The 14,576-nt window shown below is 31.7% G+C and overlaps 2 protein-coding genes across 2 annotated transcripts; one reads left to right on the top strand and one right to left on the bottom strand.

Annotated features, from left to right (window-relative positions):
* The first annotated feature begins 2,242 nt into the window (after positions 1–2,242).
* On the top strand, positions 2,243–11,165 carry LOC110800991 (uncharacterized). The gene is made up of 9 exons (XM_056826793.1): positions 2,243–2,311; positions 2,508–2,591; positions 6,221–6,307; positions 6,440–6,517; positions 6,630–6,785; positions 6,892–6,945; positions 7,210–7,350; positions 10,120–10,260; positions 10,845–11,165. Exons 1-9 carry the CDS (start codon positions 2,243–2,245, stop codon positions 11,163–11,165), a joined length of 1,131 nt encoding a protein of 376 aa, XP_056682771.1.
* Positions 11,166–12,034: 869 nt separating this feature from the next.
* Positions 12,035–14,461, bottom strand: LOC110801429 (uncharacterized). Its single transcript, XM_022006798.2, has 2 exons — positions 14,099–14,461; positions 12,035–12,407 (listed from the first exon to the last, which is right to left on the bottom strand). Exons 1-2 carry the CDS (start codon positions 14,415–14,417, stop codon positions 12,196–12,198), a joined length of 531 nt encoding a protein of 176 aa, XP_021862490.1. The 5' UTR covers positions 14,418–14,461; the 3' UTR covers positions 12,035–12,195.
* Positions 14,462–14,576: the final 115 nt, after the last annotated feature.

The raw sequence follows: 14,576 nt of genomic DNA, 5'->3' as shown, positions 1-14,576 counted from the left end.
ATTGTTATATTTAAATTTGGGCCAAAAAGACGAACTGGTTTCTTGATGTTGGGGTGGAATAGGTTATATACTTTTTGATTGCTGGAATAAAATAGAGTAGTATATTTTGTGTAGTTGGGATAAAATAATACAAACTAATTTGTATAAGTTACACAAAGTAGTAGCTTCCTTTTCATATAGTTTATCCAAAATGGTAACGAAGTGCCGATCATGGGGAGCGGAATTTTGGCATGCTGTGATGTACATCACAGGGGCATTTTGTGTACCATTCATTAAAAAGAAAGTACCATTTCGTTAAACGGAGTACCATTACGATAAAAACATATACCATTACGATAAAAACATGTACCATTACGATTAAAACATGTACCATTGAAATTCAATTTATTAACAAAAATGCCCCTGTGATATATTTTGAAACACATCACAGCATGCCGAAATGACTTTCTCCCGATCATGTGTTATGTCGATCATGTGTTATGTCTAAAGTAAATAATAGTATTTCATATGATGTATCCGAAATAAGTTATAAGTAACTTCATATGGCTTTATCCGAATTAGACAAACAAACAAACATCCGGATGAGATCCTATATGAACACTTTGTATGGTTGATCGGCATCAAGATTGTCCTCCTATTTAGTTGATTATTGTCGTGTTGTTGTATTTTGAATTATTCAAAGCTATGCATTCCATCTCTTCTATTTATCTTAAGTTTTCTTGTTTGACACTTTAAACTCTATTTATCTATTTGTTTGGATGTTATCCTTTTACGACGAGATAAATCTCGTCGTTATTAGGTCGTCATTAAATATACAACTTGTAGTGTACCTGACCCGTAACCAATCGATGAACCAATTTGACATCCCTAAGTGGAACCAAGTCAGGGCCGGGAAATTTATTTTCAAACCCGTAGTTTTAACAATAGTTTGATTTTGGATCATTCGAGTCAGACCAAATTTTTAACTAAAACTCCAGTACGTTTTGAGTTGTTAAAAAAGATTCAATTTTTCTCGACTTGGATATTCAATTTTTTTCCAGATGTATCTAATTTTTTTTAAAAGTGATTATATAATATTTTATTTTTACCGAAAATTATACTCCCTCCGTCCCGGAATACTTGACCTGTTTTCCTTATCGGGCCGTCCCTTAATACTTGACCTATTTCTAAAAATGGAAATATTCTAACAATATTATATTATTTCTCACTCCATCCTTATTAACCCACCTACCCCTACTCCATACAAAAAATAATTAAAAATTCAACCCCTACTCTCCCCCAACCCCACCTCTTAACCCACCTCTCACTAACTACATTAAAATAATACCCCACCATCAACTACTACCTATTAAATTAAATAAGTCAATTCCAAGAAAACAGACGGCATATGAGGAGAAATTCCAAGAAGCAACAGAAAGAAATGAAAAGAAGAAAGATTGTAGTGCTAAAACATAGAAGCTTTCATGCAATCAGAAAATATAAGACCACTCACTGTTCACGTGTTACTAAAAGCACACCGGAGAGAGAATACATAGAAATTTAAAACCTGAAAAGGAAAAAAGGATCTCCAACAAAATCTCCTGACTACATACTCCCTCCGTCCCGAATACTTGACCTGTTTTCCTTATCGGGCCTAAAAATGGAAATATTCTAACAACATTATATTATTTCTCACTCCACCCCTATTAACCCACCTACCCCCTACTCCATACAAAAAATAATTAAAAATTCAACCCCTACTCTCCCCCAACCCCACCTCTTAACCCACATCCCACTAACTACATTAAAATAATACCCCACTATCAACTACCACCTATTAAATTAAATAAGTCAATTCAAGTCCCTTAAACTCTGTGCCGGTCAAACCGGGTCGAGTATTCCGGGACGGAGGGAGTAATATTTCGGATATTCGGAATATGTAACAGGCGATCTGAATCCGAAGTAAAAAAAAATGGCATTGTTAAATGACGCCCTAGTATCAAACAAAACGCCCTACTTTGTCCCACTTTTTCCTATCTTATCCTTACCAATTTACCATAGTTTCTTAACCTTGCTTTTTCCTAGATTCTCCTTATAATATAACTCTCACTCTCCCAAAGCATACCACCAGGCCACCACCATAGTTACTGGAGCACCACCATTAGCCCGACTCCGACAACGAGCTAAAGAAGTGGTCGGCCATCAACTCCGTTGTTGAGATGCTACCTCACCTACCCCACCCACATTTCCCCCAAGGAAAACCATGACAACACCTTGTCGGGTGACCCAAATGGCTAAAGATGATAATCGTACAATAGCAAGTGTGCACAAGGTAATTCGATTTGTGAAAGTTTGTACTTTTTATCCCGGAAAATAGGGAGAGACTACATCTAAATGAGTGTACACCAACGGGCAAACTAAGTTAAATTCAATTTAGCCTATAGGATAGACTACATCTAAATGAGTTTACACCCATGGACGATACTCATTTTAAGATAGTCTAAACAATGGGGTGGACTTAATTACAGTTAGTGCAACCCTTCACAATTTTGATGACATTTCAATCCAACACTACTCCGAAGATGAGGAGAGAGACTACCAGTGAAGGGAAGGTAAATAGGGGGGAATTTAGTAAGGGTAAGATAGGAAAGTTCATGATAAAATATGGCGTTTTGTTTAATTCTAGGGCGTTAAAAAAAATTCATCATCATAAATACTCGCAATGTTTGTCACTTTCACGCATGCCAATGCACAATTTAGATCGTCAATATCTTAAATTCTCTTTAAGCAAAAATTTTAAAAACTTGATATTTGGAAAATAAGTATTGAACCGAATCTAACAAGATCTCACATGACTATGTTTAATTTGACATATAAATCACCAACAATAATCAAAGTGAAATATGTGAATAGTGTAAAAATATCAAACGTTGCAAGTATTTATGAACAGATGAAAAATTAGATATATCACGTTTTCTCAAATCAGTTTTTTTTAATGCAAATTCCACCTACAAGCCCACGAGTGAGCCCATGAACTCCACCTTGTGTACCTTCTTTTTTTAAGGTAAGATGAAATGCCCTACAGGGTCGGAACCCTACACGGGTCAACCCGCTCAGGTTAGCAGGCTAGATACTTTGAGAGTGAGGAGGATGGTAATGGGAACCCTCCCTCAAAGTGCCCCTAGTGCGGATTGAACCCCCACCCTGTTGGTTGGAAGGTGGAATCTTTTCCACTAGGCCAAGGCATTGCTTAGTCCACCTTGTGTACTTGACTCATAAAATAATACCCCTAATTGCTATACCCGTGTACAACCAACTTGGTTGTACCCCCGTCAAAAACGACGCGCAGCTGGAATTTATTAAAAAATAAAATAAAGAAGCTATATCACGTGCTTTCTTTTTAACAAAAACATTGCATATAAATTTTTCAAATATCAGAAAGCTCTCATTTTTGTTTTCTCTCTCCCCAAAAGGTTTTCTCTCCTAATTTTTTTTTCTCTCTCCTAATTTGTATGTGATTTTTTTTTTTCTAATCTCGAGTAACAATGTCACTCGGAGAATCCGCTTGCGTTTGCGCCGCCCTTATCCTTCACGAGAAAGTTGTCGTTGCCACTAGCTATAAACTTCTTCTCTCTTTTCTCCTTTTTTTGCTTTTGATTTTCTTATTTTTTTGTGGTTTATTATTGAATTTATATTTGATTAGAAGAATGTCTTTGGTAACTCAGTAGATTTTTCCTTTTATGTTCGACGTTTGTGCGCACATCAATTTTTATGTGATTTAGAAATTTTCTGCCTGAATACCATTTTCTCTCTCTATTTTCTTGCACATCATTTTTATGTGATTTAGAGCGTTTGTATGGTTTGTAATATCTTTTTGTATTGTTTGATCTTTCTTGTTGTACCGTTAGTTCTTTCATGTTGTTTTTTAAATTAATCATAAAATTGTTCATAATTGTTGTATTGTTTGTTCTTTCGTCTGAAATTTGATGTTCTTTTTTATATTGTATGTTATTTTTTGTTGAATTGATTGTTCTTTCTTATTTATTTGTTTGTTCATAATAATCAGTTGGTTAATGTTCATAATGAAATTAAGCTCTTCATTGATCTATTATGTTTTTACAAGCGCCTGTATTGTTTGTTTTTACTTTTTATATTGTTTGATTTTTCTTGTTGTATTGTTTGTTCTTTCATGTTGCTTTTTTAATTTCATTATAAAATTGTTCTTAATTGTTTTACTGTTTTTTCTTTCTTCTGAAATTTTATGTTCTTTTTTATATTGTTTTTTTTGTTGTTGTTGAATTGTTTGTATATAATAATTATCTGGTTAATGTTCATAATGAAATTGTTCATACTTTTTGTTTTATTTGTTCACACCTTTTGTATTCTTTGTTCTGTCTTGTTCTATTACTGAGCATCTTTTAAACCCTTGTTCTTTCTTTTTAATCTATTTGTTTTCTTAGCATGCTCATCATTTTCAAATCAGTAAATGTTCATTTTTAAATTAGTTGTGATAATCATATCAACTTACTTACTATTTTCATTTTCAGCCTACAATTGTGAGGAAGTTGAAATCGTGAAAGTCAAATATTGTGTTCAAATCACACTTCATACACAACTTCAAAAGTATAAGAACCCGAGACTACATCAAAAGCAAGATTCAAGATTGAAGATATGGAAAAATAAGTGGGTGACTTATACCAATATCTTGTAATTCAAGTACAATTTTACATAGGCAATGTTCAATTTTTGGTAAAATATGTCATTTGACATTTTTTAATTGCTCAATATGTGAAAATATATGTTCAAAATAATAACATAATAATGAAATAACTACGTTCATTTTAAAATTAGTAAATACTTGTTTCACAATCAGTAGATAAATGTTCATTTCTAAATTGGTTGAATAAATGAGGATTGCCAAATAATTAGAAAAACGTTCATATTCGAATGAGTAGATAAATGTTTATTTCCAAATAAATATATAAATGTTCATTTCCAAAATAGTAAATGTTCATTTCCAAATAAATAAACAAATGTTCATTTCCAAAATAGTAAATGTTCATTTCTATACCAATATATTAATGTTAATCTTAAACAACACAAAATGACGTCGTTTTGGATGAGGGTACAGCCAAAAATTTGCGCATAAAATAATCAAGACTCGGATATTTAAAAGTGAAATCAAATTATTAAATTTGGATTATCAATTATTTACCTATCGTCAAAAAATCATCTTACTAAATATAATTAATGGAACATAAATGTTTGGTCAAAATGTCTAACTATTTTAATTATTAGAGATTATAACTATTTGCCAAGAAGTTGGTGTTATACAAGAGACCGTCATATACAAACTTTTATACACGTAACATCATTGTATACAGAACTTCATGTTTTAAATATTACTCCCTCCGTCTCTTTTTGTTCTTTACGTTTTACTTTTTTGGTATTTCAAAACGTTCTTTACATTTCCTCTTATATTATCACATAAATGACTTAGTATTCTATCAAAATTTGTGTTCAATTATTATTTTAACCAATTAAATTCATTGGGTCATTTAACCTCTTACACTTTTTATTGGAATATTAAATTTTTCTCATTTCCCAATATCAGAATTTTGATAAAAGTGGAAACATTATAAATAAACGTAATCTATCTTGTTTAAATGAAAAATTGAGGAATATCGATGCAAATTAATTAATCGTTAAAACGCGTGAAAAATATCAAACGTAATGAACAAAAAGCGACGGAGGGAGTAGTTTAGATTATAATAATCTCTCATAAAACAACCAATAATCATTTTTGGTTTGTTTCCTCGGTAACTGGATTTATTACCCATTAGGGACTTCAGGGTGAAGATTTGTGAATTCAATAGTTGATTTATTACCTATTAGAATATGTTAAATACATGCTTTGTGAAACTCTACATCTCAATTATTCATACAATCAACTCATCATCTCTTCAATTATGTCTCCATTGGTATGTTGTTTTATAGTATCAACTATTGTTGTGGGATTATTGTGTGGAGTACATGGATCATCGTTCTACAAACAACAATCGGTTCTTACTATTATTAAGGTGTGTTTTATATTACCAAGCAATTTTACGCGTTCTGTAACCAAATTGTTTCAACAATTACGAAATTATATTGAAATTTCAGAGAAATAAGTACGCAATTTTATTTAAACTCGCAACGTTTTGTAGAGAGTACTTCATTATTATTATTATTATTTTTGCAGACCGAGAAAGGACAAGTTTATGATTGCGTGAATTTCTATAAGCAACCAGCTTTTAGCCATCGGTCGTCAAAAACCCATATTCCTACGGTAAGTATAATTAAACATCTCAGGGCAAGAAATTCCATATATAACAAATGCATTTACTCTTTAGATGTTTAACGTAATGTGATAATGGCTAATGATGATATAATCATGATGTATTATGTGTAAATAATACAGGTAAATATAACCTCTCTACAAAGTGGATCAAGAAAACTCGAGAATCTGGGACTCAAAGATGGTTGTCCAATAGGGACTGTGCCTATTTTAAGACTGCCCAACGTCAATAAGCACATATGATTAAGCACTAATTTTTCTGTCCCAAATTGTGACTCTTTATCATTGCCCTTATTCTTATTGATTATTACAGAATGCTGGTTTCCGAGTGAAAGCCGGAGAAGGTTTAAAACTCTTGGGTGCGCACGCTTCAATAAGTATTTGGAAACCTCTAGTATACAGGAATGAGTGGTCGGTCTCTCGAATGAAAATTCTAAATGGACCTGATAGTATTGAAGCCGGATGGATGGTTAGTTTAATTGTTTAAAAATAAATTCTTACTTTTATTCAACCACTCTTTTATATTTTCTCACATGATTTCAAAAATATAAATATAATCACAAAGTTTTTTTTAGGTGAACTCAAATCTATACAATGATCCCGAAGCTCACCTTTATGCAAGGTGGACGGTAAGTATTTTCATGTCATATACATATAACACAAATTATATACTTTCGAAATGTGAGGAACTAATTATGACACACCCAAAGTTGAATTTGGCACACTTATTGTGAGAGCACAGTTTCCTATGCTATACTCAATTAATTGGTGTGCCAAAAATCAGTTTTGGTACCTTTTTACTCGGCTTGATTTGACATGATTCTAATAAGAGTAAGTACCCCGTAATAAGTTTCTAAAATATCACCGGATGGTTATTTTGAAAATTATCACAGGCTGGATCGAGTGGATGCTTTAATCTTCTTTGCCCGGGCTTCGTTCAAGTGTCGACTGATGTGCCTTTAGGTGTAATCCCTCCCGGTTACTCTCATATAGGTTGGCAAAATCAAAGTGGTTGGATTGCATCTATTGAAAAGGTAAAGGTTGTTCGTATGATATAATATAAGTCTTATGTTCACTCGTTGTATAATAAATTTATTTTTAGGTAACTTATTTTTGAAATGTTTTGATCAACATTTATATTATTAAATAATTTTTTTTATGGATAAGCTTCTTAAAGGGTTACATAGTTAGTTTTGTACATAATAGATTATGAGTGATTTTGAATGGATATTCTTTATTAAAAAAGAATTTTTTTTATCACTAGCAATTAAATAACTTTAATATTATACTTTTAAGCATTTTGGGTACTTTATATTTGATTTACAATATTTATTGTATACCTGGTAAGAAGTCGGGTAACTCTTTTTTGGTCTATCATTAACTAGTCTAACTACCTTTAAGGTGGTTTGAATTAGTTTATGAAGATTGAGAGTCTGTAATATAAATTGACCTGATTCGCTCGCGCGCTCAAAACCTAGAAAAAAAATAACTGATATATTTTTTACTTTGATGACGAGGTGTAGAATCCAGGTGATGGAAATTGGTGGTTAATGATGGGTTCAGACAAAAAAAAAGTTGGATATTGGCCCAAAAGTCTATTTACATCTTTGTCGGAATCGGGCTCTCAGACCGAATGGGGAAATGATAAATCCAAGGAATAATTCACTTCTTCCAAGGAAATCATCTTTGAAAAAATATGGATTTCCTTGGGAGAAGTAAAAATTTCCTTGGATTTATCACTTCCCGACCGAATGGGGTGGAGAGATTGACAATCCGGATTCAAATACTCCTCCTTATATGGGTAGTGGTCAAAAGGCTATGAAGGACACTAGCCAATCGGCATTTTACTGCCAAATTGGAGTTCTTGCTAATCAAAAGAGTCAAGTTCCCGCTGAATTATATACGGACTGCGATGAATATACAAGCATTGATGCTGGATATCAAGGAGATTTTTGGGGTCGTCTTATATTTTATGGAGGTCCATATAAGAAAATTGAATAACGTATATTGTACCATTACTCTGATCCATAACTGTGGTAACTCTTTGTTTTATTGTAAGTGGGTAGTAAATTAGTACTCCAAAATGCTACGGAGTGCATAATTTGCCTACATAATTTTGTTATAATTATGGAGTAAAATTTATATGGAGTACTATATAAAAGTCAATAAGGTACAAAATTTAATGTCCTATAATTTTATTTTATTTTGCACAGCCAAACAACATTACCTTACAATGGTCGAATGTTGATACATGTACGTACGTACAAAGTTGTAAGTAATTAATATCAATCCTTAAACATGTGCGTTGCAATATGTTTTTCCTTCTACAAATAAAAAGTTATATTAATTAACTATATTGATATTCTTCAATAAAATAATTACATCATTAACTATCATTATAATTAACCTCATAAAGTATACATAAATGTATTTCATGGACTGCATCCCATTGGTGGTAAGTTGTAACTACATACTCCGTAGTTGTTATTGGGAAAATGTTTGGTTGACCCTAAGGGTTGGCAACACCTAAGATACATATAACATAAAATAATATATATGCATAATTAATTGAAGAGAGAGAGTGATGTATGTAAAGTTTCAATGCATTTATAACCAATCAAAATTCAATATTGAAAGGGTTACCAACCCTTAGGGTCACTCTATCATTGTCGTTGTTATTGTCTAATAGTGTACAGTGTACGTCTATCCTATTTCAAAATCCTAAATATGTCACCTTATTCAACATCTCGTACTTGTATTTAAAATAAAAAGGCGCAACGGAAGAGATAGAGTAGAGGAACTAACCGTGGCGGGGACTACTACACTACGAGGGTATCGGGTAGTAGTAGAAATAAGAATCCCATGCAGAAACGATCCCAAAACTAAAATTGAAATGAGGTTTAATCCCATGTTAATTATTAACTTGCTTTTGAAGAGAATCAATGGAATTTCATAATCATAAAGAGAGAGAAATCAGAAGAGACTCAGAGAGTACTTACAATATTAATACAATATCACCACACACTAAGAAAATTTCCGTATTAATACAAGGTTTGCATGCACTAAAAATGCATAATCATCTTTGCTTTTACGCCATCTCTTATAAGGGATTCACACTCACAAATGGATTTGCACGATAGCACCTAGTTGGTAGTGTAAACAAGGCAGATTTGACAAGCATCTCTTGGTGTTGTGGTCTATGTATTCTTATTTTGTTACCTATGCAATTTATGTAATGGTCTATAGGGACCTAAGTGCTTTAATAATTTGTAGTATATATTTAGTTTTTAAAACTTTTTCTTATTATGCAAATTCAGCCTTGTTAAAAAAATAATTACAAATGACGCATTATATTATTAGTAAACAAAGTTCATTATGTATAAAGTTTACAAAACCTTGCTTGTAAATGGGTGATACAAATGATTAATTTGACCCCACTTAGATTTGCAAGTTTTGGAAAATTTTGTTACAATTTTTAGATTTCTACACGTTTTTGTAATTGGATTTACCATTTGACTTTATTAAAAACTACTCACATTATACTTGATTTGGAGTTATGTTGTTCTTATACTTGATTCTATAAAAGAAATTTCACTATCTCCCAACATGCTTATTTTTCTATGAAATTATAATATATAAGCTTACAATAACTTATCGCATAAAATTCCGTGAAAAGACTATTGTAATGATTAAATTTGGACGGAGAGAGCACATATATATTATAATGTTTTGTTTATTTAATCAATTATGTTCTAATCAGTTTTTCAAATCAATAATGTGGTGTGACGAAAATATTATCACAGGTTGGATCGAGTGGATGCTTTAATCTTCTATGCCCGGGCTTTGTTCAAGTGTCGACTGATGTGCCTTTAGGCGTAATCCCTACAAGTTACTCTCATATTGGTTGGGACAATCAAAGTGTTTCGACCATGTCTATTGACAAGGTAACGTAGTACCGACTACAGAGTAACTCCTTTAATAGATCTTGCGTGTATCTAGTGTAATAAACTTATTGTATATCGATGTAACTTTTATCCAAATTTTGATAGTAACTTTTAACATGTTTTGATTAACTTTTTACATTATGAAATATATATATATATATATATATATATATATATATATATATATATATATATATATATATATATATATATATATATATATATATATATATATATATATATATATATATATATATATATCCTTACCCATTATGAATGATTTTGAAAGGGATAATTTTTATTAAGAAAAACAATTCTATCACTGAAAAATAAATAACTTTTATATTATATCAGTGTAACTTTATAATTTGCCCTACAATATTTTATTGTACACCAGGTGCAATAAAGAAGTTGGTTTAACTATTTTTAGGTCTATCATTAACAAGTCTAAGTACTTTCAAAGTTTAAATTAGTTTCTTAGGATAGACTGAGTTCCGAGGATCTGTATACGATATGACTCATTTTCTTTGATGACGAGGTGTAGAATCCAGGTGATTGAAATTGCTGGTTAACGATGGGTCCAGAAAAAAAAACAAGTTGGATATTGGCCCAAAAGTCTATTTACATCTTTGTCGGAATCGGGTTCTCGGGTCGAATGGGGCGGAGAGATTGACAATCCGGATTCAAATACTCCTCCTTATATGGGTAGTGGTCAAAAGGCCATGAAGGACAAGAGACAATCGGCATTTTACTTCCAAATTGGAGTTCTTGCTGATCAAAAGGGTCAAGTCCCCGCCGAATTATATACGGACTGCGATAAATATACAAGCATTGATGTTGGGTATCAAGGAGATTACTGGGGTCGTCTTATATTTTATGGAGGTCCATATAAGGAAATCGAGTAACATGTATTGTATCATTACTCCGATCCATAATTGTGGTAACTCTTTGTTTTATTGTAATCGAGCAGCACATTAATACACAAAAATGCTACATAATTTTGTTATAAGCATGGAGTAAAATTTATAATGAGTAGTAGTACTACATATAATTGAATTAGGTACAAATTACATTTTACCCTAGCCTCAATTAATACTTTTAAGGGACTTCTATCAATTTTTACCGTGAAAATCCCCAATTGCTTTATTTTCTTGTGTTCTATCCTTTAATTTTGTTTTTGTAGGTCTTATAATGCTTCCTCCTCCGGAGAGGAATGTTTCTCCCTTGAAAATCAAGTTATTTCTTCTTTATTTTCGAAAGATTTTCTGCATTTGTGTTGGTATCGAGTCGAGGGGTGTTGTTTGTGTATTTCTTGGTGGAAATTGTGTTGTTTCTATGATGTATGCACTTTGAAGATCAAGATCAATCCGGAACATGGAGTAGCTTCAGTTTTCAAGATGAATATAACGTTTGTAACGAGGTCCTCCATACAACCAAAAAATGCTTGGACGTCGAAATTATTTCATGGTTAAACAAATACCATGATATCAGAGCCGTTCTTCGGTGTTTGCTCATTTAGTTATTTGGGAAAAAAAAACTTGTTCTTGATTAGGGAAAATTTGATGATAGATGTCGTATGACTTTATTTTAATGAAATTTTTCCTTACTCGTAAAAAAGTCAAAAAAATACATTAGAAAACCTGCCGTTCGAGGATAACTCCTAAGTAACCACATACTGTTTATAATCAAAAGTAATTCCTGACTACATATTACAAGGCTGGATATGCATAGAATATGTAACAAGATGTCCTACATTATCCAATCTGACGCTCAGTTTGCTTCTCGATAGATATATTGAATATGAAACGTTGAAAAATGATTACAAGTAACATCATACACAAACCTTATCGTACAAATATAAACGGGAGAGAAGAATTCAAACATTTGACCTATCGTATACAAGCCTCAAGTTTTTACCACTAGGTCAAAATATCATTAATCCGGAACTCGATAAGCTATAGTAACATCATTAGTAGATAGAATATCCTTATCTGGTCCATCAATGGATGGTTTAATTACTGTTATGAAAAGTATGTTATAAAATATTGAGAACATAAAAAATACAAAAGCTGTATATCCTAAAAATGATTCTGTTATTTCTGGAGGCTCATTTTTCACCTGCTCCTTCAAGTTGCCAATGCTTGAGGCTGCAATTATCATTAAGAACATGTAAATTTTGTTAGTTCATAAACCACTACAAATTAAACAAATTATAAATTAATTTATCGACATTTAACTTTAACTACGTAATTATGACGGAGCCAGAAATTCAACGTTGGGGGGCGAGAAATAAAATGAAACTAAAAAAATAAGGGGGGGGGGGGAGGAAAAAAATGAAACTAACAAAAAGAGTATGGTATTAGGTTTCGAATCCTAAACCAAGGAGTATACATGAAAATAAACTAGAAATAACCATTGAGGCAAGTAGCATTTAGTGATATATTTTAGTATTTATTACTATATATAACTGTTCTTAAAAATTGTTGGTCTCCGCCTCTCTACGTTCTACTCCATAATTTAGTACGTAAATTTATCACTATATACATAGATCGATGCATGATTTAAATCATTCTTTGATAAATGATCTGTATGAGTCAGACTCAATTGAATTTGATCAATCTTTCTTTCTGTCGTTAAAGTGGACAACTGAACAAAAAAGTTTCGACCCATGATTATATTTCCAATCACCATTTACCTTCTTTTTCTTATTACTCCATAATAAATAGATCACTTTACTTGTACTTTATATGACTTAGATGTCACGTATTTATCAAAGCGCGCAAAATAAATAAATGAAAACCTATTCCAAATTCAGAAATTGATCAAAAGATTTCCTCTTTATTTCTATTTTTTTATATAAATGTGAAAAGGTAACATTATCACACATTCTTATAATAAAAATAGGAACAAATAACCTATAGACAATTTCTCTAGCTATACTCCTATTGCAAATTAAAGAATGTGTAGTTGTTGCATAGTGGAGTACTCCATACTATATTAGGCTTTATTTTTGCGGGTGCTATTCTTGTTTCCACCCATTTTAGGCAAGCGTAATACATAATTAAACACCAACTAATTAATTTCTCCATGCATAAAACTTATTTCCAAATAAACACAATCAATTAAATATCTTAGGAAAAATTCGAGCTAATGCATTATTTTAGAGACAAAAATTCCTATAGTGCGTATTCACTCACACTTGTTCCACACCAAACAGAATTAGTTTATATAAACTTGATTGATTAATTTCCCTATACATAAAAACTTATTTCCAAATAAAGTACAATAAACTAAATACTTCTTATTTTCTTTTTAAGCAAAACTCGAGCTAATGCATTACTTTAGGGACAAAAAGTTTGAGAGTCTAAACAAGGAGAAATCTCCTTAAACAATGATCCATCACCCACACTTGTTCGACACCAAACAACATCTATCTTAATATTTTAAAACAGGAAGCTTTGCATGCCACTTGTCACCGCCTTAAAATATCTTTTATTTTGTACTATACTTTAACTTATTTTGTACAACTCTCCCTAAATATTTAATGGAAAAACTTTTAACATTTTTAAAACTCTCAATTACCCAATGCGTGATTATTTAGTTAATTGCCCCCTTATATATTTTAACTTATTCTGTACAACTTTCCCTAAATATTTAATGGAAAAACTTCTAACATGCTTAAAACTCCCCGTTAATCAATACGTGATTATTTAGTTAATTGTCCCTTTAATTTTTATATCCAACGTCATTATGTAATTGATTAAAAAGCTACTTAGCTATATAATATGAACTTTGATTTAATTAAACAAAAATAAAAGAAGAGAAGAATGAAAAAAACCTCTTATTTTAGGAGGATTGACTTGTTTAACAGAAAGAGATTCAAGCTGTTGGTCAAGATCACTAAGAGCTTGTCTAGCCTTATTTGTATCCACTTCAAATTCTGAATCATCATTTCCCACTCTTGAAATCCACCTTTGATAATTATTTCCTCTTTTGGGTTTAATTACTGGATTAATTCTCCTAATTAAACCATAATAATAACAATAATAATTATTGTTATTGTTAGTAGTGGGATTATCGGTTTTAGTAATGGGGTTGAAGAGGAAATAGTTAGTTGGTAATGGAGTTTGAGGGGATAGAGAGCAAAGATGATGCATTTGAGGAAGGAAGGATAAGGTTTGTGATGCTTTGAAGTTTTGTTTACTAGCCACTCAAACCGTTTTATTTCATTTCATGTGGCTAAATGACAAGGATGAATACAAACGAGCAACAAGGGCAATACAAAATACGTACAAATCGTGAAACTGTGAAAGAGG

Source organism: Spinacia oleracea, chromosome 4, assembly GCF_020520425.1.
Source record: "Spinacia oleracea cultivar Varoflay chromosome 4, BTI_SOV_V1, whole genome shotgun sequence".
NCBI lineage: Eukaryota > Viridiplantae > Streptophyta > Magnoliopsida > Caryophyllales > Amaranthaceae > Spinacia > Spinacia oleracea.
Note: the sequence above shows the minus strand (reverse complement) of the source record. Positions and strands in the feature narration are given on the sequence as shown.

Excerpts from the sequence above, each read along its gene's own strand:
- LOC110800991 (XM_056826793.1), top strand. The coding sequence starts at position 2,243 with ATGACAACACCTTGTCGGGTGACCCAAATGGCTAAAGATGATAATCGT. Across the intron at positions 6,308-6,439 it reads CAAAAACCCATATTCCTACG|GTAAATATAACCTCTCTACA; the intron begins GTAAGTATAATT and ends TAAATAATACAG. Across the intron at positions 6,518-6,629 it reads ATGGTTGTCCAATAGGGACT|AATGCTGGTTTCCGAGTGAA; the intron begins GTGCCTATTTTA and ends TGATTATTACAG.
- LOC110801429 (XM_022006798.2), bottom strand. The coding sequence starts at position 14,417 with ATGCATCATCTTTGCTCTCTATCCCCTCAAACTCCATTACCAACTAAC. Across the intron at positions 12,408-14,098 it reads CAATCCTCCTAAAATAAGAG|CCTCAAGCATTGGCAACTTG; the intron begins GTTTTTTTCATT and ends TGATAATTGCAG.